The sequence below is a fragment of the Heterocephalus glaber genome, unplaced genomic scaffold (genome assembly GCF_053883595.1).
Source record: "Heterocephalus glaber isolate CG9 unplaced genomic scaffold, H.glaber_assembly_v1.0 deba00000281, whole genome shotgun sequence".
Classification (NCBI taxonomy): Eukaryota; Metazoa; Chordata; class Mammalia; order Rodentia; family Bathyergidae; genus Heterocephalus; species Heterocephalus glaber.
In genome coordinates, this window is record NW_028258139.1 from 36,018,997 (window position 1) to 36,046,931 (window position 27,935).

The 27,935-nt window shown below is 37.0% G+C and overlaps 1 protein-coding gene across 2 annotated transcripts in view; it reads right to left on the bottom strand.

The window, feature by feature from the left end:
- Nucleotides 1-3,982: 3,982 nt before the first annotated feature.
- Nucleotides 3,983-27,935, bottom strand: part of Dck (deoxycytidine kinase) — a 35,910-nt gene continuing 11,957 nt past the window's right edge. For both annotated transcript variants that reach the window (XM_004871743.3, XM_087184568.1), the window contains exons 3-7: nucleotides 17,905-18,098; nucleotides 11,310-11,457; nucleotides 8,457-8,572; nucleotides 6,870-6,960; nucleotides 3,983-5,389 (exon numbers count right to left, since the gene is read on the bottom strand). In XM_004871743.3, the coding sequence (XP_004871800.1) occupies nucleotides 5,363-5,389; nucleotides 6,870-6,960; nucleotides 8,457-8,572; nucleotides 11,310-11,457; nucleotides 17,905-18,098 (576 nt within the window). In that variant the 3' untranslated portion in view covers nucleotides 3,983-5,362. The remainder of the gene's footprint in view (nucleotides 5,390-6,869; nucleotides 6,961-8,456; nucleotides 8,573-11,309; nucleotides 11,458-17,904; nucleotides 18,099-27,935) is intronic.

The following is a 27,935-nucleotide window of genomic DNA, read 5'->3' on the forward strand; positions in this document are numbered from 1 at the left end:
GCATTATTATAGTCACCACGCTGTGCAACAGATCAAAAAAATGTATTCTCCTGAATAAATTGAAAAGTTTTATACTCTGAACAATATTTAACACTGGAGGGCCAGGGGTTTAGCTCAGTGGTTCCACCACCTGCCTCACAAGCTTAAGGACCCGAGTTCAATCCCCGGTACCAAAAATATATATATTTAACACTGGAACTTTGTACCCTTTGACCAACATCTTTCCATTCTTCCTACCTCCCAGCTTCTGATAATCATTCTACACTCTACTGTTTGATTGCTTTAGATTCAACATTATAAATGAGATTGTGTGGCATGTTTGTCCTTTTGTGACTGGGCTATTTCAAAATGATAGGATTTTATTCTTTTTAAAACTGAAATTAAAGGGCCAGGGATTTAGCTCAGTGGTTCTGCCGCCTGCCTCAAAAGTGCAAGGTCCCGAGTTCGATCCCCGGTACCAAAAAAACAAAACAAACAAAAAATTGAAATTAAAAAACAAAACAACAAAAGAACAAAACAACCTGAAATAATATCCCATTATCTATGTATACCACATTTTCTTTGGTTCCTTATCTTGGTTACCATGAATAATGGTGCGGTGAACATGAATGCAGAGATCTTAACATACTGACTTTACATCCTTTGGACATATAACCACAAATAGGACTGTTAGGTCAATGTGATAGACCTATTTTTTTTTTTTAGGAACTTTCATATTTTTTTCCACAATACTTTCTCACCCACAGTGTACACAGGTTTTCTCTCCTCAGGTACTAACTCTCCTATCTTTTTGATAATGGCCTTTCTCACAGGTGTGAGGTAATGTCTCTTTTGGGTTTTAATTTGCCATTCTCTAACAATTAGTGGTGATAGCATGTTTACTGTTGGCCATTTGTCTTCTTTAGAGAAATGTCTACTCAGGTCCTTTGCCCATGTTTTAACTGGGTTGTTTTCACATTACTGGATTTCTGATTTATTTTGTATATTAGTCCCTTTCAATATACAGGTTGCAAATATTTTCTCACAATCCCTAGGCTGTCTCTTCACTCAGCTCTTTCTTTGCTGGGCAGAAGCATTTGAGCTTAAAGTAATCATGTATCTATTCTTCCTTTTGTTGCCTGAGCTGTTGGGGTCACATTCAAAAATTCATTGCCAAGATCAATGTTGTCTTAGTATGCTATAGAAGTAACTAAATTGCTTTGCTAAATTGTTACCTGGTGTATTGTAACCATATAAGTGGCAAAATCCATGATCCTCTTGGTGGATCAGTCTTGCTCAAAAATGTGTTATTAGATGGTACAATAGACATTAGTTTGCACACTATATTAAAATTTTTAATAGTTCTGTATGTATACTGAAAAAATTCTAAAGATGTTACTAAACTACAATTCTTGGTTTTGGCATTACTAAATTATGGGCTTTCTCCCAAGTGGTTAATCACATTGGCTTATAAAAAGAGGGGACTCTGTGTTTGCCTCCTGATATACCTTCCTGGTAGAACTAAGCTTCTTCACAGAAATATTGACCTTTTAGGGGAGGAGGCTTTTTTTAATTACCTTGGTCACTGTATTTTAGTCAGTCTTCTGTACAATCTGGATTTGCTTTGCTCTCGCTGGCTTGTTCTATGTCTGATTATAAGCTTTATAACTATTTGTCAAAGTTCTAACGTTTTAGGGTGCTGCCTACAAAATAGGTTTGCACTTCACAGTGGACTCTAGATAGACTCAGCCTAAGAGCCACTGTCTGAATCACTGATGTTGCTGACTTGGCAAGAAGTTTTTATGACACTGACTTTAATGCTGTCACAACCCCTCCTACATGAGACATGTTCTGGTTGACCAGCACCAGGGAAAGCTACTTCACACAGCCAAGGGTCAAGGCTAAGTCCACACAAAAACTTGCACGAGTTATAGGACACTGTGGAAAATGGCTGAAATTTGGCAACAACCAAGATGTCCTTCAGTAGGTGAGTAGATAAATTGGTATATTCAGATACTGAGATATTTATTGAGCCCTAAAAGGAAATGAGCTATCAAGCCAGGAAAAAGGAAGAGAAAAAAACTTAAAATGTCTATCACTAATTGAACAAAGCCAATTTGAAAAGCCTAAACACTATGATTCCAGCTTCTAGAAAAGACAAAACTATGGAAACTGTAAAAAAAAAAAAAAAATTAGTGTTAGGCAGCTCCAGGGGAATGCAGGGATGAGCAAGTAGAGCGCAGAGGACTTCCAGGGCAGCATATATTTGTCCAAACCCACAGAATTCAGAACACCAAGAATGACACCTAAGGTAAAGCATGGGCTCTGGGTGAATGATACCACAGGCTCATCAGTTAACAAGTGTACCAACCCTGGTGGGAGATGCTGCCAAGTCTAAGGGGGATGCAAAATGTGAGAATGCTTCATTTTCTGCTCAATTTTGCTATGAACCTAAAACTGTTCTAACAATAAAGCATTTTTTAAACATCTACTAGTTTGAAAAAAACGGGTAAAATCCAAATGAGGTCTATAGTTTAGTTAATAATAGTGCAGTTAACTTCTAGTTCATAACATACAATAGTTAAATAGTGCTATCACTGCAGGAAGCTGAATGACAGAAAAATGTGATATTTTACATTTTGTGAGTCAAAATTTTTCCAAAATAATTCCTTATAAACGAGATAAAAAGTTTGTCAGATGGTTATTTACCAGTATTAACAAACATTTTTGTTTTGTTTCATTTTTGATGCTAGGAACTGAACAAGGCTCTACACATGCTAAGCATGTGCTTCACCACAGAGCTTCAGCTCCAAGATCTGTAAAGATATTGTTTTAAATTATCTAACAATTTTCTGGAGGCATTAAATTTTCTATTTTTAAATCACATTGTGACTCTCTCTGTCCTTCAAAATCATAGACCTAATTTCTAGGTGGCTCAATATATAACTGCTACAAATTTCAGGCACTGCAGAAGATAAAAGTTCTGGATGAAAAAAATGTCTATTAATTACCTTCTTAGGAGACTACATTATAAAGGGCAAAACATAAACTCTGATGGACGATAATATCTGAGAAATGGGATCCAAGAAATAATGCAGACCACTAGACTCAATTCTTATATGCCCACCACACTAGCACAACTTTTTAGTCATGACAAATAAAAAATAAACTTTTATTAGCTTTGCAATTCTACAGATTAAAAGTCGTGAAACAACATTTTTAAAGATCACTGAAAATCAATGGCTTTTGTTTCCCTAATAGAATCAATGTAATTTATGTAGAACATTTTTATCTTTTTTTATTAACTTTTTACACAAAAATACTTTTTTATCGTATAAAATATTTAATCATTTCAATGAGTTTATCTCCATGGTACCATAGTTCATGAAACTGAACTTATTTGTTGACATATTTAATTTTAGACAAATCCATTTATACCAAAAAACCAAAAAGCTACATAAGACAATTTAAATATTTAAGGTTATTACACATCTGCAATTAAGTCCTCCTTTCAAAGACCAGTGCACTTGGACTGGTTAACCCCCTAAGTTATCATTTTTTAATAAGAAACCAAAAACAAAAGATATTTTAAAGAAGTTATAAAAAATTAAAAATAAATAAGTTATTTTCAACACAGAAGTGATTCTCTTATTTCAAAAAAATATAAAACTTTTCTAAAATGTAAAATAGCAAGGTTAGTTACATGGAAAAACTATCGCATACCTCAACTTTTAAAAACTAGGAAAAAGACCTCTTTAATTATGTAACCAAGACCTAGGATAAATCCTTGCAAATTTTTACAACTCCTCAAACAAGTAGTTCAATGGTGAGTGCACTGTATTAATGGGAGCTTTTAAAATTTTATTTCCTAGTTCAACAAAAAATAATGTTTTGTGATATATATGAATCAAGGTCATTTTTATCAGTTATATGTTTGAAAAAGGGGAAAAAGGCAAAATCCTACAAGGTAAAGCAAACTATGAAACAAAGAGTGACCACAACATTCTCAAAGTAGAAATGTGTCCTTTATTTATTTATTTTTTGTACCAGAGATCAAATCTTGCGCTTGCAAGGTGAGTATGGCTCCACTGACCTAAATCCCAGGCCCTTTTATTTTAATTTTAAAATAGTGGGCTCCTAATGGACCCAGACAACAGGGAAAACAGAATGAGGAAGGAAATGAGGCGAGAGAACACAGACTAAAGGGCCAAGAAGACACTCCACCTCAGCTTCAGGTTCTCTTTTGACTTCTCACCAAGTATGAAGATAGACTCTTCATTCTGAGTACAGGAATAACAGGAAATAAAATGGAGAACTATCACTATGTCCCACTAGCATATCCTATAAAAATGGAAAGAAGTTCAGGGATAACTATACTTCCTCCTCAAGCAACCTAAGGGAAATCATAGTTTAAACAAATCTTTTAACTGTAATAAGAATACTCCGTTTCAAAACAAGTCTAAGAAGGGAAAAGCAGGAAGCTATTTTAAGTTGCATGCAAATTGAATATATTCATGTAATAACTTTTCAACTACCTTTTAAATATAGAAAAATTTCCCCCTTAATCCTCCAAAAATCTCATATAGAAGGATGAAAGATATCACCCATATTGCAGGTGAAAAATCAAAGTAGAGAAAAGATTAAATGATTTATAAAATAGGCTTTGCCAATACCATACTGGGAACAAAGCCTAACCTGCTCCTCCACAAGTATGTTAGATACATTAATAAATATCGGTGAAGTCGTTAAATATTAAACTTGGTCTTATCTTCAACATAAATTAGAGGAATCAGGGGCACTTGATAAAAAACACTTGAAACCACAGAGGCCAGAAGTCTAACGAAGTGGTAGAATGCTTACCTCCCACACATGAGGCCCTAGGTTTGATTCCTAGCACCTCCAAAGGAAAAAGAAAAAAATTCAGAATCCTTACTCTAGAATTCCTTAAATTCTACTTTTCAACCTTTAATAGGTATACTAATTTGAAGTTTCCAGTTAAGAAACCGGTCACTAATAAGGTGAGATGCATCATGGGAAAATGTCACCCTGCTGAGGTAACTAATGAAGGGCAAAGACAGGAGGTTGGGGCTTTTATAACACTGTTTAGCCACTATACTGATTCTGGGGCCATCTACCTCCAGACTCCCTGTTGGGAGTGGTTAGTAAGTATCTGGCTTTCTATGTAAAAGAAGGGAGGAAGCAAAGTAGAGAAATAAGTCACAAAGTTTTACACAGGATTAATAAAAATATCTTTTCTTTTCCTTGGAACATAAATGATTGAAAACTTGAGCCTTCTAAAGACCCAGGTGTGAATACTGAGCTATGAAGATACACAAAGCTGAAGTATCTGGAAACATTTGGCTGCCTGTAGTCTTCTGCAAGATCACAAAGTGCTCAAAAATTCTTTGACCTACAGAAAGGAAAATAATATTTATATATATCCTTGACAAATTTAGGGTACTAATATTCATCTTCACTTGAGTATACAACAGTTGAAGACCCATTCTATCACAATGTCATGCATAGCATTTACAGAGCTTTCCACAGAAATATCATCAAATACTTCAGCAGAAAAAAGAATGACCTAAGAGCCCATGTAAGGAGCTATTTAATTTATATCTAAGACTGATGCTATCCTAAAATAGCCATAGTTTTATAATCTATTTAAATATCATACACCAGTTGTACCTGCAGCTTTAATACCGTTAATAACTACTTCAGTATAAACAACTTTGCAGATTAAACATGGTAGATTTGTAATGTTCCTGAGCCACAAATTTAATCATATACTCTAACAATGTAAGTGTGTGGGGAAAGTTATGTAACTTGTGACTGAACCTAGGCAAAGACCAACACCACAATGCAAGACTCTTAGAAAAAAATTACATTGAAAAGACAAAAAGATTATTGCCTTGTGACATTGATAGTTGCCTGTTAGTACAGTGACAATTTTGTTTTAATAGTATTATAAGTGAATTCTATATTTTTAACACCATTAATAGTAAAGAGGCTGCTTGACACATGAATTTTCTAGATATGCCTTACATGATGGGGAAAACAACCGTTTATTATAGTGGTGTAAAATGCTGAGGTCTTCAAACTATCCAGCTATCTCTCTTACAAATGGATGTCAAGTCCTTACTGTAATAAACAGCAGACATTTTGTAAAAGGACAAGGAAAAAAATCAAGTTTCTCTCAAAACTGAACAAAAAATTAAGGCTCTTCTTTAGACCTTAAATCACAAAGTTAATTAATGCAAGTATAGGGATATTTGTTATATAATTCCCTTTACTGCTGTCTCAAATGTTCATCAACATTCTCTACTTATGCCTTTATCAGTATGGTACCATTCAGAATACGACCAACTCCCAATTATTGGAGGGATAAATTAATTTTGATTAAGACAATGATTCAATGACTAAGCAGTTTCAATTCATCTTTGACATGTTCCCAAACAAAATTCAAAAGTAAAATCTCTTAATCTCAAAGCCTCAGCTAAAAACAGAAAGCCTTATCCTACAACTTTAAATATATTCCATAATGAATTTTTAGTTTATTAAACTGTTTATTATTAAAGTTTACCATTAAAATATTTAGATAAGAGGGGAGGAAGGGAGAACAAAGCAAGAAAGAAGGACAAGAAAGAATGTATTACTGTAATTATCCCTGTCTTACAGATAAAGAAACAAAAGGATAAAGAAGGTCCTTATTTTAGCTCAGGCCACAAAGCTGGAATGTAAAATCAGGTTAGAATCTAAACAGTGTAGTCTTCCACAGCTTTTAACCACTTCTTAATGTAACTTTTGTAAGCTTTTCTGTCAGATAATTTTCTCACAAGTTAGTATACCTTTTACACAAAACAAATACTAATTTATCTGTCTACCTCTACCTTTTCAACTAGACTTTCATGATTGTCTTTGAAGTCTTCATTAACATCCAATGTTAAAATAGGCACCTCTTGCAGATACTCAAAGTTGGTTCTGTTTAAAAAGAAAGAAATGAACAAAATTAGACAAGCAATAAACAAAACAAAAACATTAAAAACTCATTCGTATTATCACTGGAAAATCAAAATGCTGTCAATCACTAAAGTTACTTTGCAAGTAACACAACAGACAGCCCCTTCTCATGTGGATTTACTCTATGTAAATGAAAAATCTTAGACACAATAAATATGTAAAACTAGGCACTGTAACATGATGCTCCTCAAAGAAAGAAACCATATGAAATGGAAATTGCATCTTAAAGGTGGGGTGGGCTGAAGATGTAGCTCAGTGGTAGAGCAGTTGCCTAGTATGCACAAAGTCGAACTCAACTGCCAGCAATGCCAGAGAGGTGGCACACTAAAACTCAGAGAAGTCATGTGAGGCTCTGAGGCTGCCCAAGGTTACCCACTAAGAATGAGACTACACTTGAGCCACGAGCTAATGACAATCCACATGATTAACTCAACAACTATGCAACCTAACTCTCAGTCATGATCTAAGAAACAAGTCTGAAATATACATATTCTAAGGTTTCCTTCCAGTAATGCCTGAGACTGCACATAGATAAACCCCATATGTACTATACTGGTTTGTTCCTGTATATATACATACAAATTTAATGGCTCTTCTACATTAAAAGTGATTTTTTAAAAATTAGGTTGAGAATGTTTACTTTTCCACATAAAGGAGGAACTTTATGGCCTCTCTTTGGCAGATGTGAATTCCAGCACTACTCACTACTCCTGCGCTTTGGGACCACTGTGAAGGAAAATCAGGGTGACCTGATCACAAGCACTGTACTCTGTGACAGTTGATCTGATACAGAGAATGCTGCAAGTGACTCTCAGATGGTAGTTATACAGCATGTATACGCTGGACAAGGGGTGATTCATATCCTGGCTGTACCAGATAGGACAGGTTAGGGCAGAACACAGGATTTCATCATAATACTCAGAATGCTAAGTCTAACTATATTGCCCAGTCTCAAACTGCTAGGCTCAAGTGATCCTCCTGCTTCAACCTCATAAGCAGCTAGGACTATAGATAAGCCCAGCCTGGTGAACAATTCTAAACTTATGAATTGTTTATTTCTGAAATTTCCCACTTTCTATTTTCACACCAAAGTTATTGTTGGGACTTAGAACTGTGGAAAGTGAAACTGCTGGTAATAGAGGACTACTGTATCACAGTAACTCCTCTGACAGAGTACCAACACCTAATGTAAACAGATACGCTCTTACTCATCACATAAGTAAATCCATGTGTTATACTCTCAATACCACTAGGAGATACTAGTTATAAAACCCTGGGAAAAAAATGAGATTTTATTGCACTTCACTCAAAATCCATATCTAATTCTAGGAGACATAAATAAATAAATGGCTAAAAATAAAAAAAATTATATCTTGCCATTCACATCTTCAAAATGTGAGATTAGAACCTGATAAAGGTGTTGAGAATGAACAGCACATAGGAAGGAGCAGGCTTACTTCAGTGTCCTATGCAGGAGCCAGCTTTCGTGCTTATAGTGAAGCTTCTCTAAATATTCAAGAGGGATGCCTTGCTCTTCAGTTCTTCCTCGTGAATGTATCCTATTCAAGCATTTCTAAAGTAGGAAAAATAAAAACACAGGAAACAATTATTTGCCGTTTGCTTGTTTGCTGCCATCAAAAGTTTCTAGTGTCTTTAGTTAAGCTAGCCAAAATATATTTCATTCCTTCCAAAATAATGAAGTAGTTTATTTTCCCCTCCAACTGCTTTTTCTGTAATTTGGTGGCTAAGCAAAATTTGGTGGCTTCTAAAAGAAGTCAAAATAACTTAAGTTTTCAGTATCCACACATAAAACATACTAACTGACGCAGGTTTGGTAGAAAGACAAAGAAAGTTCATAAAATATCTACTTAAAATTTTTATAGGACAGCTAACAGGTGTGTTAATCTTTGTTGCTAACCAAACTTGACTGTAAAATGTCTGTGTTCCATTAATGTAAAACCACTAAAGGCTGTGGCTCCTAATATGGTGAAAGCTCTACACCATCATGACCATAAAGAACTTTGGGGGCAGGGATTTAGCTCAGTGGTTCCGGTGTCTGCCTTGCAAACGCAAGGTCCCAAGTTCAAACCTCAGCACCAAAAGAAAAAAAAATAACTTTGGGATGTTTTATACTATCCTGACCTTGTATTATTGTGACTTTTAAGCACTACAATACAGCTAGCAGGGTAACCAAGGAACTGAATTTTAAAATTTTATCTGATTTTAATAACTGTAAATTAAATAGGCACATTGGACAAGTGGCTCTAGATCATTTCCCTCAGAAAAGAACATATACAAATTTATGCACAATTTGTAGGAGTTCATAGACTCTTAAAACTTTATTCATGCATCCAAAGATATAAGAACCTCCAAGTAGAGAAGTGGTTGGCTAGCACACAGAGCCATGAATGGAAGAAAGAGGAAGAAGAACTTGCAAATAAATAACATGCATTATTTATATATCACAGCGTATAAGCTGTGCTTCAATGTCCACATCATGAGATCAAAACATACTGTTTAATTTTTTTTAAGTTTATTACAGCAAAAGACTCACTGCCATTAATGTCCCTTAAAATACCTCCCCTCACTTCAAACACAACTATCATCCTAGTGTTTTCTAAAGCAGCTCTGGAGTCCTCTTTCATGTCTTGAGTTGCACTGCCCTAGCTGTCTTGAATTGTTCAAAACTTTTCCCTTTCACAGTCTTTTTTGACTTTGAGGAAGAGCCAGAAGTCACCAGTACCAGATCCAGTGAATAAGGAGGATGAGAAGACACACCATCCTGTTTTTAGGAGCTCCCATTCCATTAGATGGCACTTGGCAACAGCAGTCACCATATTGTTTATCACCTCATCGAGGTATTCACAAAACGGGACTCCAGAACTCCTTCAGAAAGTAGCAAGGATGATGGGATAAATGTCTGCAAAGTGAGGGAGAGTACTTTGTAAGGGATTTAATGTGTCTTTTACTGTACTAATTTTTAAAAATGTAAACATTCACCCTTATATTCTGAGAAAATTTATATTCTCATTTCAATAATTAATCATCTAATCAAAAAATATATAAAAAACAATACTGATGAAATAAAATAGTAGTTTTGTGTGAGTTTATAAGGTATTGACTAAATATTTCCAACAGAATGAAATCATTAGTGCTCTTTATGTTCTTTTGCAACATCTGTAGTTACTATTTATGTAATTAAAAATAATTCTTTTCAAAAATAAAAATGAACCTCCAAATTATTATAACTGCTAAATTCTGGCTTACTTGACATGAAAAATTGAACAAAATCATCCTAGTTTCTTTGCAAATTTAGTTTCAATAGTAACACAGTATTCTAACAGATTTTGGGCTAAAAGTTACGACATTTACATTCATCAGAGCCTACCTTGTGACTTACCAAAGAAACAGAAATAAAAAATCAGAGAAACAATGTCAATGCAAGCATCAAAATCAGAACCTTCCTATTAAATGCAAGATTTTACTATTCAGATTAGTCTTATAAAAGGAATCCACTTGATCTTCCCAGATTCATTACATAATATAATATATAGTTATTGTTACAACCCATCACTGAAAGGGAACTTCCCTGAACCTATCTGTGTCTGTCTATCTATCTCTCTCTCTTTGTAGTGGGGATTGAGCCCAGGGCCTTTGCACTAAGACACATCTCCAGTACCCACCTACACACACTTTATTTTGAGACAGGGTCTCACTAAGTCAGTTTCCCAGGCTAGGCTTGCAATCCTCCTGCCTCAGCCTCACAAAGTGTCGAGATTATAGGTGTGCACCACCAAGTTGAGGTTCTAAGTCTCTTCGTTACTGTAGCTGCCACTATCCCCTTGTAACAAGTTACAAACAACCTTTTATAGTTGCTTTTATGCTTTCTGGAAATGAATATTCGCCAGCTTTGCCATTCATTTAGCAAATGTTTACCAAGTTTCTACTGTGCATCCAGACTTTGTTGTAAGTACTGCAAATTCAACAATAATCAAAATATCCAAGTCCTGCATCATGAAACCTATGCTTTAGAAATTGCTTAAGAATGTTCCTTAGTCTAGCTATGACACAATGAGAGCCTAGAAAAGTCAGGAAGAAATAAAAATGAAAAATAAAACAGACCTGAGGAAGAACATGGAAGGGCCTACAGGAGCAACTTGCCAATCTGGGCTTCTAGTTTGCTGAGAAAGTACAATACTTCTACATTCAGAGTTGTGGGTCTAGCAGCATGGAGGTGAAGGTGGTTTCAAAGAGTTCTAAATATTACTTTAATTTTTCAAAGGAGCAAACAAATCTTTACAGGGCCTCACCTCTGGAGCAGCTCGAAGATAAATGATTCCGTCCAGTTCAAGACTTTGGCCAAACTGGTTATTCATCCAGTCATGCCAGTCTTGATATATTGTCCACTCTGTCTCGTTCATGCAGTCAGATTCATACAAATTAGATGCAAAAATGTACCTGGAAAAGAGTCTTCATTAACACACACACCATTCCAGCCCAGAGGAAGGGGCTTCCGGGCCACCATTCCACAGCTCCCAGCCCAGGGGAAGGGGGTTCCGGGCCACTGTTCCACCAATCCCAGCGCAGAGGAGATGGGCTGGGCAGGTGCCAAAAGCAGCCCCCCCCACACCAATGAAATGAGAAAACACATAAACAAGTCTCAAAACCAGACATTCAGATCACCTACAGCAACCCCAAAGGAAAACAAGATGGAACACTCTGATACTCAACCACCTGGACTCCCTGAACTAGCAACAAAAGAAGATCTGGAAAAAATGAAATCAAAAAAATTTCTCAGATAACAGCAGAGATTGTGCCCATAGTGCAAGACATGAATAATAAATCTAGAGAAGACACAGATAAAAAAATAGAGACACTGAGGAACATGATGGAATCCCAACACAGGAAACAAATGGAATCTATAAAACAGATGCAAACAGATTTCCAGGAGATTAAAAACTCAATTGAAAGGCTACACAGCAGAACGAGCCAATGTGAGGACACAATTTCAGATATAGAAGATAAGATTGCAATTAGTGACCAGGAAAAGAAAAACTTCTTCAAAATTGTAAGGGAACACGAGAAATCAATCCAGCAGCTGCTAGGCGATGCAAAGAAGAATAACATAAGACTGATTGGAGTCAATGAAGAAACAGGAGAGAGTGCAGACGACATAAAAAAAACTGTTCACAGAAGTGATGGCAGAAAACTTCCCAAGCAGGGGAAAAGAACTTGACATACAGATAAGTGAGGCATATAGTACTCCAAATAGTCTTCATCAAAAATATCAACACACAGGCATATAATTGTTAAGATTCCAGAAACCAAATAGAAGAACAAAGTTCGACAAGCAGTTAGAGAAAAGAAACAAATCACATACAAAGGAAAGTCCATCAGAATCACAGCGGACTTCTCAACACAAACCATCAAGGCAAGAAGAGCTTGGAGTGACATATTCCAAGCCCTAAAGGAAAACAGCCTCCAACCCAGACTGATGTACCCTGCAAAACTCTCTTTCAAAATTGATGGAGAAATAAGATACTTACATGACAAAGAGCAACTTAGGAACTTCATGAATACCAAACCAGCACTCCAAAAAATTTTAGATAATATCCTAGGAACAGATAATGAGGATCACAACCCCAAGAAGCACAGCAGAATGAATCCATCAGGCGCAACAAGAAATTAAATGTAAAGTGGGAAAATCCAACAAAAAAAGTCATGACAAGGATAAGTCAATATGTATCAGTTATAACCATCAATGTTAATGGTCTCAATTCACCAATCAGAAGAAACCGACTGGCAGAAATGGATCAAGAAGAAAAATTCAACAACATGCTACATACAAAAAATACCCTTAATTCAAAAAGAAACTCACAGATTGAAAGTTACAGAGTGGAAAACAATACTCTATGAGACGGAAACCCGAAAAAAAGTAGGTGTAGCTATCCTCTTTGCAGATCAAGTAGATGTCAAACCAACACTGATTAAGAGAGACAAAGAAGGACACTACATCCTTGTAAAGGGAACAATCCAACAGGAAGAGATGACAATCATAAATATCTATGCACCAAACACTAGTGAATCCAACTATATAAAACAAATACTAACAGACATGAAAAGTCATATAGGCACTAATACAATAGTAGTGGGGGACCTCAATACCCCACTATCACAAATAGATAGATCAACTAGACAAAAGGTAAGTAATAAAATACTAGAACTCAATTGAATGCTTGAACAAACGAACTTAACAGATATCTACAGAGTGTTCCACCCCACAAAATTAGAATACACATTCTTTTCAGCTGCACACGGGTTGTTCTCCAAAATAGATCACATACTCAATCATAGAACGAGTTTAAATAAGTGCAAAGGAATTCATGTTATCCCCTGTATATTATCAGACCATAGTGGGATGAAATTGGAGATCCATAGCAAAAGAAATGGCAAAAATTTCATAAACACATGGAAATTGAACAACACACTTCTGAATAACCAATGGGTCACAGAGGAAATTAAAGAAGAAACCAGACAGTTCCTTCAAATAAATGACAATGATAATACAATATACTGCAATCTATGGGACACAATGAAAGCAGTCTTATGAGGGAAATTCAGAGCAGTGAATATGCATATTAGGAAAACAGAGTGAGCCCAATTAAACAACTTCATGCTGAAGCTCAAGCTTCTAGAAAAAGAAGAGCAGGACAAACCCAAAGCTCATACAAGGGAGGAAATTATAAAGATCAGAGGAGAAATCAATGCAATGGAGACTAAGAGAACGATATAAAAAAATCAATGAAGTCCAGAGTTGGTTCTTCAAAAGAATCAACAAAATTGACAAACCCTTAGCCAACCTTATCAGAAAAAGGAAAGAAAAGGCCCAAATCCATGTAATTAGGAATGAAAAGGGTGAAATTACAACAGACCCAGCAGAAATCCAGAGGATCATCAATACCTACTTCAAGAACCTATACACCATTAAGATGGACAACACAGAAGAAATGGACAGATTCCTAGATACATACAAATTACCAAAGTTGACCGAAGAAGACCTAAAAATTCTAAACAACCCAATAACAACCAATAAAATTGAAAACATAATCAAAAACTTACCAATTAAGCAAAGCCCAGGTCCTGATGGCTTCACTGCTGAATTCTACAAGACATTCAGAGAGGAACTGCTGCCACTACTGTTTAAACTCTTCAATGAAATTGAAAGGGAAGCAATACTCTCAAATTCTCCTGGAATACTCCTGGAAGCAAGCATCACCTTGATCCCCAAAGCAAAGAAAGACAATCTCACTAATGAACATAGATGCAAAAATCCTTAATGAGATACTGGCAAATAGAATGCAGAAGATTATCAAGAAGATCATAAACCCTGACCAAGTGGGATTCATCCCAGGGATGCAGGGATGGTTCAACATATGAAAATCAATCAATGTAATACACTATATCAATAGAGCCAAGGACAAAAACCATATGATTATCTTCATAGATGCAGAAAAAGCATTTGACAAAATCCAACACGCATCTATGATAAAAACCCTACAAAAAATTGGAATAGACAGTCTCTATCTCAATCTGATAAAAGCCATCTATGAAAAACCAACAGCCAATATCATACTAAATGGTCAAAAACTGAAATCCTTCACACTAAAATCAGGAACAAGACAAGGATGTCCACTATCACCACTCCTGTTCAGTACAGTTTTGGAAACATTAGCCATGGCAATTAGACAAGAGAAAAAAATAAAAGAAATAAAGATAGGAAGTGAAGAAGCCAAATTGTCATTATTTGCAGATGACATGATACTCTATACAGAAGACCTCAGGAACTCCACCAAAAGTCTTCTAGACTTAATAACCAAATTCAGTAGAGTAGCAGGATACAAGGTCAACACACAAAAATAAACAGCTTTCCTCTACACGAACAATAGACTCACTGAGACAGAAATAGGGCCGACAATTCCTGTCACAATAACATCCAGAAAACTGAAATATCTAACAATCAACCTTACAAAAGAAATCAAAGACTTCTATTCTGAAAACTATAGCACTCTGAAAACAGAGATTGAAGATGATATCAGAAAATGGCAAGACATTTCCTGTTACTGGGAAGGAAGGATCAACATAGTGAAAATGGCCATACTTCCAAAACTGCTATATAAATTCAATGCAATCCCAGTTGAAATCCCAGCAGCATACTTCATGGACCTTGAGAAAACAATCCAAAAATTCATTCAGAATACGAAGAGACCCAGAATAGCAAAAGCAATTCTAGGTAACAGAGACATGGCAGGGGGTATCACAATCCCCCACTTGAGACTATACTACAAAGCTACTGTGATAAAAACAGCATGGTCCTGACAAAGAAACAGACCTGAGGACCAGTGGAACAGATTAGAAGATGCAGAAACAACTCCAGACACACTCAGTCATTTCATCTTTCATAATGGAGCCAAACACCCTCACTGGAGGAAAGATAACCTCTTTAATAAATGGTGCTGGAAAAATTGGGTTTCAACTTGCCAAAGATTAAAACTAGACCTATATCTCTCACCATACACTAAACTAAAATCAAAGTGGATTAAAGATCTAAATATTAAAACAGAAATGCTGAACTGGCTGGAAGAGAAGTTAGGTAGAACTCTTGAAGACATTGGGATAGGAAAAGATTTTATGAACAAAACCTCAGTTGCCCGTGAACTAGCACAAACACTCAACAAGTGGGATCTCTTCTTATTAAAAAGCTTCTACATGGCAAGAGAAACCAACAGTGTGAAGAGACAACCCACAAAGTGGGAAAAAAATCTTCACCTGCTGTTCCTTAGACAAAGGTCTATCTCGAATCTATAAAGAACTTAAAAAAAATCAGACCTCCCAAATTTAATGATCCAATCTGAAAATGGGCATCTGAAATGAACAGACATTTCTCACACAAAGAAGTAAAAATAGCAAATAAACATATGAAAATGTGTTCAACATCACTGGTCATTTGAGACATGCAAATGAAAACAACTCTGAGATTCTACCTCACTCCAGAAAGAATGGCTGCTATCATGAAATCAACCAATAACAAATGCTGGTGGGGCTGTGGGGAAAGAGGAACCCTGCTCCACTGCTGGTGGCAGTGTAGACTGGTGCAACCACTGTGGAAATCAGTATGGAGATACCTCAAAGAACTAGGACTGGAAGTCCCATTTGACCCCGCTATTCCCCTGCTGGGGATCTTCCCCAAAGAATTAAAAGAATCATACCACAGTGATATATGTGCACCCATGTTCATAGCAGCACAATTCATAATAGCTAAAACTTGTAAGCAGCCCAAATGCCCATCAACTGGAGACTGGATAAAGAAAATGTGGGTTTTTTCTAAAATGGAGTACTACTCAGCCACAAAAAATGAGAAATTAAGAGACATTTATAGCTAAATGGATGCACACTGAGGTGATACTCAAGTGAAATAAACAGGACACACATGTGTAAATACCAAATAGTTTCTCTAGTGTAAGAAACTGAAAGTGTAAATAAGGACTAAAAGGTATAATAGATAATATGAAATAGGAAGAAAAGGGGCAAAGGGGAAGTGGGAGGGGTAGGGGAAAGGATAGAAGGGAATTAACATGAGAAAATGAAAAAATGGACACAAAGTGTAAATAAGGAGGGATGGAGGGGTTGAAGGGAGGGCAGTGGAAGGGGGAAAAATAAGAACCAAGAGAGATTATGTAAAGGTGCAAATTTCCAATGATGAATGTCATTATATTGTATACCTAAATTGTACCAATAAAATAAAATTTTTTAAAAAATACACACATCACTCCAGGGGCGGGGGAATCTACTAACTGAACACGAACATTCTCCTAAACCCCACGTCAGACAGTCCCTCAGACAGCAGAAAACACGAGAGCCTCTCCACCTACAGGAAGAACATTCTTGGCTGGCAGCTCTCAGACTGTGAAGACTCCTGAAGTCCTCAGATGCCTCCTGAGGTTCTGGAAAGCCAGATTACTTCATATACTACTATATTTCAAGCATAAAAAAAGACTGAATATGGGAACATAAACCCAGCTTTCCTTTATTAAGTCAGGCATTAAAGAGATCTGCAAACATGTACAGTAATGCTACTTGTCTCACGACCCTTTGTTTTGAAAAACATAACTTTTTGTCAAAAGTAGATTATCTATGTTAACATGAATTTTGTTTTCTTTAAAACAGGGTCTCCCTAAGTAGTTCAGGTTGGCCTTAAACTCACTATGTACCTAGGCTGTCCAAAGCCCAGTCTCAAACCCACAAGCCTGCAGCCTCAACCTTCCAAGTGCTGAGGTTACAGGTGTGTACCAGCAGGTCCAGCTTCCATGCTAATTTCTACCAACATAAATATCAGCAAGATAAAAAGTGCTTTGAACACAATAATTTAAGAATGGAAAGGGGTCCTGAAACCAAAAATCTGAGAAGCCCTACTCTGAACTCCACTGGAGGTCAAAAGAATCCTGGCATATCCACAGCAATTCTAAGACCCCCCCCCAAGAAATGTTTATCCCCTTGCTCCAGGCAACAGTTTAGGGTACATATCCAGATTTAACCAGAGCAGATGAGAATTTTAAAAGGGTTGGAGAAGGAAAAAATTTTCTGCAAATTTTAATTAAACAATCATCTTACTCTTCTTTAGTTTCCATGGAAGCTAGAGGTTATAAATGCTAGAACTTCCCAATGCCATTAGTATAGAATGCTGAATGTATTAAATGTAATTTCCTATCTTAAGTCCCCAACTCCTCCTCTAAAACTATTTGTGGTTCCCAGGAAACAAGAAAAAAGGAAAGAAAGGAGGAAAAGAAAAAAGATGTCCAGTTCTAAACCAAAACCCCAAACAGCCAAATATAAGCCATTTATACATACCTGTCACTATACACAGATCGCTCAAAAAATAACACAGGTTTCTCTGCATCTTTGAGCTTGCCATTGACAGAGGAGAGCTGAGCACGTATTCGACTGAGACAAGCATAGGATTGGAAGGTAAAAGACCATCGTTCAGGTTTTGCATACATCATCTGAAGAACATTCCCACCACTTTTCTGAGAGGTTGTCAGTTCCTACATTGAATTTTCAAAAGGAAACAAGAAGCAAGTTAATGATCAATAGTTACTTTAACTTTCTAAAGGTTCAAAACCAGAAGTTACACAAATGCATCATGGTTAGTAAAACCAAGATGATTAAATTCCCTTTCCTCATTCTCTTTCCCAGTGTATTTTTCAGGTTACCTGAGATTGAACAAATCTTTAGCTTTTTCTCGCAAGAGGTCACAGATGACCCACGGAAAAAATTATTTGGTCAAAATAAGACTTTTTACAAGTTTTATTAGTAGACAGGCATGGTGATGCACTCCTATAATTCCAGCACTCAGGAAGCTAAGACAGGAGGACTGCCACAAGTTCAAGGCTAGCGTGGGCTACACAGTGAATTCAAAGCCAGCCTGAACGATATACTGAGACCTTGTCTCAAAAAACAACAACAAAAATTTTCAATTAGTTGTCAATATTTAAAAGCTAAATAAAAATAACTGGATTTATATATTCTTTTAAAAATAGAAAAATCAAGCAATATGGTGCTTGCATTTACTCATGGAAAAACTGGCTAGTCAAGTGAGGTGTATGCTCCCATTTTTCAGTCTCTGCCATTCCCTACTGATTCTTTAACAGATCCTCAGAGAGGCCAATGAGGGGGCCACATCCCGATGAACAAATGATAAGTTAAAAATAAGCTTGAAATGAATTGATGGCACAGAATCTATCACACATCATGGCTCACTTAGCAACACAGGGCAGGAGGGCAGGTGCTCACCCTCACAATCCTGTGGCTGGTGTGGCTCACTGCTGGCACCTAGCACCATAAGCAAGTATCACACTACATTCTGCTCTCTGGGAAAAGATAAAAAGTAAAGAATCGAAGTAGTTTCCACTGCATGTACATCACTTCTGCACCATCAGAAAGTCAGAAATATCATAAATGAAGCCATTATCCGTCAGGGTAAGTGGGGCCTCTCTGTATTCAGTTAGCGCCCAGACCTTTTAAGCACTCAAGTTTATACTCCAATCTTCTGATGTGACAGAACAGATCCCCCTCAAAATTTTATAAAGTAGTAATCGTACTGTTAGAACTAGTATTGTGTATAACTAATATTTAATAAAAATAATTACACATTAAAAATCATTTTCCTGGGGCTAGGGATTTAGCTCAGTGGTGCTGCCACCTGCCTTGCAAGCGCAAGGTCCTGAGTTTGATCCCCGCTACCAAAAAAATAAAAAAATAAATGATGTTTGGGAAAACTGGTATCTACATGCAGAAGATTAATCTAGACCATCTCACCATTACTAAATTAAAACCAAAATGGATCAAGATCTAAAAATGAAAATAGAAACAATTTGCTAAAAGATAAAACAGGTAAAACTATTTGCAGGCATGGTGGCTGACACCTATAATACCAGTACTTGGGAGGCTGAGGCAGGAGGATTGCTGCGAGTTCAAGGCTAGCCTAGGCTACAATATGAGCTCAAGGCCAGCCTGAAAGTACACAGTGTGAGCCTGTCTCAAAAAAAAAAAAAAGATAAAGCTCTTTAAGACAGGCATAGGCAAGAACTTTCTGAACAGAACCCCAATGGCACAAGAAATAGTACCAACAATCAACAAAAGAGATAATGTCAAATTAAAAAGCTTCTGCACAGCAAAAGAAATAACCAACAGTGAAGAGACAGCCTACAGAATGGAAAAAAAAGTGTTTCCAGCTACTCCTCAGACAAAGGACTAATATCTAGAATATATAAAGAATTTAAAAAACTTAGGCCCTCCCCCAAAATAAAAGACCCAATCAAAAGTGGGCAATTAAAATGAATTGACATTTCTCAGAAGTATAAACGGCCAATAAAGATGTGAAAAGATATTCAACATCTCTGGCCATTCAAGAAACACATACTAAAACAACACTAAAATTCCACCTTACTCCAGAAAGAATGGCTATCATCAAGAAATCAAATAATGGGCCAGGGATTTAGCTCAGTGGTTCCGCCACTTGCCTCACAAGTGCAAGGACCAGAGTTCGATCCTTGGTACCAAAAAAAAAAAAAAAATCAAATAATAACAAATGAATCAAATAATAACAAATGGTAGCAAGGCTGTGGAGAAAAGGGAACCCTTCTACACTGTTGGTGGGAATGTAAACTAGTAAAACCACTATGGAAATCAGTGTGGAGATTCCTCAAAATACTAAAAGTAAAAATTCCATCTGACCCAGCAATTCCCCTTCTCGGTACCTTCCCAAAAGAGTTAAAATCATATTACAATGAAGTATACATATTTGTGTTTATAGAACAACTCATAATAGCTAAATCTTGGAAGCAGTCTGTATGTCCATGAGCAGATAAATGGATAAAGAAAATGTGGTATTTATACACGATGAAGTACTACTCTGCCATAAAGCAGGATAAAACTGAGTCATCTGTTAAGACAACGGATGCACTTTAAGACCACTTAGTTAAGTGAAATAAATCAAACAGCTTAAATATCATATGGTTTCTCTTACATGGGAAATCCAAACCATAAGTAAGTTAAAAAGAAAAATAGAAGATAGATAATAAGAAAGAGAGAAAGAGAGCTTTTGTAAAAGGGAAGGGAACTAAGAGATAGAGGGAGGGAGGAAGGAGAGGGGATGAAAATAGAATTAAGACGTGTTATTCACATGTATCAACTTCCCATGATGAATGTACTCATTACATACTGTAAACAAGTGCTAACAAAAATAGAAAATTTTTAAATGAAGTTATTTTTATTAGAAAAGAACTTTTTTTTTTGGTGCCAGGGATTGAACTCAGGACCTTGTGCTTGTGAAGCAGGTGGTAGAACCACTGAGCTAAATCCCTTACCCTTAGAAAAGAACATTATTGTCTTGGTTACTTTTTCTTGTTGCTGAAACAAAATACCCAATACCCAAAGTTAAAGGAGGAAAGGTTTATTTTGGCTCACAGTCTGTAAAGGTTTCAGTCCATAACTGGCTGGCTCCAAGGCATGGCAGAGGGGCATTTCAGAGGAGAATCAGTTCATGGTGGGAAAAGGCAGAAGGCAGAAGGCCCCAAGCCACAAGCAACCAACTATAAGTAACTAGCAGCAAGCCTTTTTCTGTTCCTTATATCCAGGCTACCTTTCCTTAGGGCAGGTAGCACTCACACCCTTAATCCTAGCATTCTTAATCCTAGCATTGCACCATGAATCAATCACACACTCTAGATCCAGCCACCCCTGAAAAGCCTACCAATGACCACATGAGGCTTTTAGGGGCCATCTAAACACAAACCATAACAATTATGTATTTTGTTTTCCTATTCTACTAAGCACTGAATTTTAAAATCAATCTAAAGACAAGTTTTTGTATATGAAAAAAAGCGAACATAATCGCACAAGCCTCTGTTCTACATATAAAAATGTCAGGTATGCACATTTAAGCTGCTCTTTGATCTTATGCTATTTATTTTCAGTTTTGACATACCCTGTAGTTTTTCCATCTCTTCTTTTGGTGTCCAGTATTAAGTCCCTTCCTTGCCAGCTACTTCTAATCAGAAAATTAAGTTCACTAGACATCTGTGTGGAAGTATCTTGTGATTAAACTACACTAACTTTAACGAAATGCTTTGCAACCTCCATTTTGGCCAAACAACCTGTATCCTACCTTATTTCTCAGCTATTTGCGTGTCCTTTACCCAGCACTTTCAAATCCTGCAAGTATTGCCTCCTCAAAGGAAGAGTTAAATCAGTTTGATAAGCACATTTTCCCCATGTTCCCCAGCCTCCCTTGTAACTAACTGTGGCCTTCTAATTAACTGAGCCATACTGAGTTTTCGCTGATGGCAGTGGAGCAGTATAGCACTTTCACGGCTGACGCACACAAACCCCTCAAGTATGATTATTTCATCTTTTTTGACCAGATAGAAGCAAAAGGACACCAGAGCCCTAGAGCAGCAGCTATCAACTTCAGTTCTAGATCAGAGGTCCTCAATGTACAGTCACCCTAACAACTGGGTGTGGTGGCACAAGGCTATGACCCCAGCAGTCAGGGAGGCTGAGGAAGAAGAATCAAGTTCAAGGCCCGCCTGGGCAACTTAGTAACTTAGCAAGACTTTTCTCAAAGAAAATTTTAAAAAATTAAAAAGGGAAGGGGATGTAGTTCAGTACAAAAGGCCTGGTCCGGTCCCCAGCACCAAACACACACACACACACACACACACACACACACACACACACACACAAGCAGACCTATTAAATTTTCAGGCTACCTCAGACCTATTAAGTCAGAAGTAGATAGGGTGCAAACCTGTGGTTTCCCAAGTCTTCCTGGGGATCCTAATGCCATGAACACGTAAAGCAATGGCCAAAAGTGAGAAGGGGGTAGGTCCTGAAGCCCTGCACTATACATGATCCAACAAACTTGTACTGTTCTCTGACTGAAAAACAAACTTTTAGCATCTTGAAACACAGATTTATAGTTTATTATAACAATAAGTGCTACCTTAAATCCACCTGTTCAATACATTCAATAAAATCCATCAGGACTGAATTTGGTTCAACTTGTTTCATTTGAAAGTACAGGTAATATGTCCCTTATCCACGACACATGGGACTCGAATATCTCATGTGCTAGGATGTTTTTGGACATTATGTCTTGGGGATCAGAACAAAGTATAAACACAAAACTCACTTGTTGCATATACATCCTTATACACACATAACCCACGTGTTACACATGTAACCCATTGGCTTATGTAGTGAACAGAAGTTTGAAACTTTTTGTGAAGCCAGAATAATTCAACAATCAAAAAGATGATGAAAACATTTTTTATTTTTTTGAGACAGGTCTTGCAATAGATAGATAGATAGATAGACAGACAGACAGACAGAGTTCAGGCTGGCCTTGAACTCACTATGTAGCCCATGCTGGCCTCAAACTCATGCCAATCCTCTTGGCTCAGCCTCCTAAGTACTGGGATTACAGGCATGTGCCACCACATCCAGTGAAAACAATTTATTTGATAATAAAGAATACTAGATTCAATTCCTCAGTTATATATTCAAAATACCGCTTTACTATGTTATTAACTGTAACTATGTATTTTTTCTTTTGGCAAGGAGTTGAGACAGGGTCTCTCTGTGTAGCCCAGGCGTCCTCAAACCTGTGGTGACCCTCCTGGCTCAGCCTCCTGAGTGCTGGGATTCCAGGTGTGCGCCACCATGCCCAGCTCATAACTGTAACTATATATATTTTCTTTTCCAATGTTAATTTTCACTTTAAAAATCTGAGTTCTTTATCTCTTTACATCCACTCAAATAAGGACCTTTTAAATTTTAAATAAGTATATTTTTAAAACCATAGGATATTTTGCTAAGTGACATATAAGTGACACACAAGGACAAATATTATCATTCCACTTCTGTGAGGTATCTAAAATCATCAGACTCATAGCAAGTAGAACAGTGGTTACCAAGGGCTGAGAAAAGGGGACAGAGAGAGTGGTTGAATTGGAATAGAGTTTTAGTTTTGAAAGATGAAAAGGTTCTGGAGATCTGTTTCACAACAATGTAAATATACTTAACATTAAATTGTACACTTAAAAATGGTTACAATGAGGGCCAGGGTTTTAGCTCTGGTTTCGCTGCCTATTGCACAAGTGCAAGGACCCAAGTTCGATCCCCGGTAACAAAAAAAAAAAAAAAATGGTTAGAATGGTAAAATTTTATGTTAATAACAAAAAATTAATAAAAGCCATGCCTCATGTCTATAATCTCAGCACTTGGGAAGCTGAGGCAGGAGGATTGCCTTGAGTTTGAAGTCAGCGTAGGCTACATAGTAAGTTCAAAGGCAGCCTGAACTACACAGTGAGACCTTGTCTCAAAAAGAAAAAAAAAATAATAATAATAATAAACACGGGCCGGGGATTTAGCTCAGTGGTTCTGCCACCTGCCTCGCAAGCACAAGGTCCCGAGTTCGAGCCCCAGTACCAAAAAGAAAAAAAATAATAATAAACATCATATACCTTCTTTTAGTTGAATTTCTCAATAAATGTAATCTGTCTTAACAAGACAATTTCAGTCTATTAAAAGAACTCAGAGGTTCAATCCTGACTTATGACCTCATTATAAAAATAATAATCAGCTAATTCTAAAACTACATTAATTAAAACTTAAGCAAAAATCTATAATAGAATTTTATACATCTGATACTTCTGGAGAGCAGTTTAATGACATTTTTTTCCCTAAGATCTATACCATTTGGTCCAATTAACTCAACTTTTAGAAACTTCCATTTGGCTCTAAATCATATCCATTGTCACTTCCTGGTAGAGTATTTTGCCATCTTACAGGAATCATAGATTATTGGTAAAATAAGTGAAAAATATAAATATCAAGATACAAAAATAAAAGAAAAAATATGTCATTGTTTCATAGACAAGTATATTCACAACTTCTTTCTCAGTTACTAATTTTGTAGTGTCTTCTTGGTGATAAATAACACACATGCTAAGGACTCAGCCACCCAATAATGTATGCATATTTCAAACATCATGTTGTATACTATATGTTTCTTCAACTTAAATTTTTTAACATTTAAAAACTTAAACAATACTTCAGAATTAATAGCAGTGATCCTCCTGAACAATTTAGCTCAGGTGGGGCTGGAGATTTAGCTCAGTGGCACCACGCCTGCCTTGCAAGCACAAGGTCCTGAGTTCAATCCCCAGTACCAAAAAAAAAAGAATTTAGCTCAGCAAAGAAAAAAGGACAGAAAGATCTCCCTTAACAGTCAGGTATCTCAAAAATAAGCTAAAAGGAAGCAATTATATGAAAGCTTTAGACCTAAGTGACAAAAATCACCAAATAAAGGACATTCTTATTAGTTTTTTTAAATGTTTTAATATAAAAATTGATAATCATCTAAGTGGTAGGTTTTAAATATCTTCTTTACCAGAGGAGAGGAAAGGAAAAAAGAAACTATATAATCTTTTAAATACCTTGCCTGTTGTTATTTTACCAAAATTAGTGGTAGCCTATCAAGAGGATAGCAGTATTTCAGACATTACTGGGGGGGGGGGGGGCAGGGCCAGGGATTTAGCTCAGTGGTTCTGCTGCCTGCCTCCCAAGCGCAAGGTCCTGAGTTCAATCCCTGGTACCAAAAAAAGAAAAAGAAAAAGAAAAGAAACAGGCAAAACAAAAGAAAACAAGCTAAGCTTGCGGTACATATTTAGTTGAGGAAAGAGTGAGAGGTACCAATAAACCAAATCTTCCAGCTCTACCCCCACGAAGTACAATCAAATAGATGACATCTAATGTAGGAATGGCCAGGGTCACTGTTCACAGGGTTCTAAGAAAGCTGGGATTTGGACAGTATATAATTCACATTGTAATTCCAAGGCATAGATCAGGGTGGGTTTGAGGAAGAAGGCTTCAGGGTGAAGAAGAACCCACTTCTTGAGTTTATAATAGAGTCCAGAAAAAAGAAAACATCTTAAGATATAGGGCAGCTAGCCAGCTGCCCACCCCCTCACATTCTATAACTTATCCCTGAAAACACTGCTCCCATAATGTATGAAAGTCCGCCAGCAAGGACAGGAAGACCAGCAGTGTAACAGCCCTCTATACACTCAAAAGATAAAAGCTACCCTCCAAGAATTTGTATCAGAATGCAATAAAGATAATCACACTATGACATCACCAAGACAAGACCGGAATGCAATGAACTGATGAGAGAATATGCTGTGGTATGCTAGTTATAAAGAAAAGCCAGTTTGAAACTCTGATTCTAGTACATGAAAAAAATGTCCCAGCACACTGGCATGAGTACAAAGCCATAAGGTTTAAAATGAAGACAGATATATCAAATGTGTCATTGCCTAACAACATGAGTCATTAACATAATCTAACTCTCTGCACTCTGACTCCAAGTTCAACAAAGCTTACAATATATCTTCCCAAATGTATTAATACAAACAATCCTTTTCACCCTCTCCTCTGACAACATAACTAAAGGGCTCAATACTGATGAGGGAAGTAGTTGACTAGGGCAATGATTTTAATTAGGAGGCATCTCACAAATTTGAATCTGGTTGAAGGAGACATGACTGGAGAAAGATAAGCAGAAATTCCTATAATAATGACAATGTTCATTTCTTGACCTGGGTAATTGGTATAAAGATATTAGCTTTAAAACTGTCCCTCTGCCAAGTAAGGTGGCTCATGCCTATAGTCTCACCACTTTGGAGCCTGAGGAAGGAGAACTGCCTCAAGTTCAAGGTCAGCAGGGCTACGTAGTGAGTTCAAACAGCCTAAACTACTTAGTGAGACCCTGTCTCAAAAAAGCAAAAAGCAACAAAATTGTTCTTCAAACTATATAGATTTCATATACACTTTTCCACAGCTATTATCACAGCAATTAAAAATGCTGAATGAAATAAAAAACAAATATATTCACCCACCTTAAAATTCTAAAGCTAACCCTGCCTTTCCCTAAAGAGCAGAAATATAAATTTCTTTTTTTCTCCTTAAATTCTTTTATTGGTACATTTTAGGAATACAATACGTTTACATTTATCATTGGGTGCTTGTACCTGTACACGATGTATCTTGGTTCTTATTTTTTCCCCCATTACCTGTGCGCCCTTCACACCCTCCACCCTTCCCTATTTACACAGATCAATTTCTTAAGAAAATGTGGTCATGTAGGGAGAAAGTTCTGTTAAAATTTAGTTCTAGATCATCTAAAGATTGGAGTATATATACTTAATTGGGCCCCACCAGACCTAAATTTAACTATATTTGGCAAACAGAAGCATGTCAGAAAATACGTTCACTTATTCAAAATAATATCTCCTATCTTGCTTTCTCCACCAGCTTTCCACCAGCCACCAGGACAGGGTGAGGAGGACCTCCCCTCCCTCCACCCACCACACAGGCCCACCAGCTGATGGCTGGGCCTGGCAGGCACCTCCAACAATACTCCCCCCCACCCCAGGCCTTTTGGCTGTGCAGCTACTTGGTTACACACTGCAGAGGCACAGGGGGACAAAAGCCATTGTCCTGAGCTCCAGAAGTGAACAACAGAGAAGAGTGCCTGTCTCAGGCTCCCTGATGAAAACAAGCCCGCTGGAAAAGTGAAGGGCATTTCTGCAATAAAGGCACACCAGACCACCGTGATTGGTAAATTGGAGGGATTATCAGCTCCCAACGGAAACTGAACTTTCTTCAGGGGAAAAGCAGCTGAAACATGCAGTAGAAAATTGCAGAGTGCAACCCTGCAGGAGGACAGGGAGCTCAACTGGGGACTTGCAACCAGAAATCTGCCCAATCTCACGGGTCTGGGACTAGCTTACTGAGACTCATTGACTTATAACTGCACACTGCTGCCCACGTTGTCTACTGTTACAGGAGAGATACACCTTGAAGGAGGTCCTTTATTTTTTAAAGGTGATAGATTAATAACTACCACAAATTGTCATTCTTTAAGAGGTATTTGATGCTATGGTGTTGCTGATTGTATGGCTTGGGCTAAGATGTCGTGATTGATCTAAACAGTTTTCCTTTCTGGTATAATGAACATGACATAGCCTCAGAGTCATTAGAAACTCAAAACCTGAAGACCAGCTGTATCTGGTAGACACCTCTGATAAGCAATCATTCCATAAGGGTTTTAAATAAACCAACAAAGATACTTACAAAAAACAACTTCATAATATCAACCCAGGAACTAAACCAGGGACAGTACCAAAAACAAAAATGAGAAGACATTTAAGCAAGTCACAAACCCAGACTTGCACCCTACAAAAGGCAATTTCTGGGGGAAATAAGGTGCAAAAGTCTGATAATCAACCACCTGGACACCCTGAACTGATAGCACA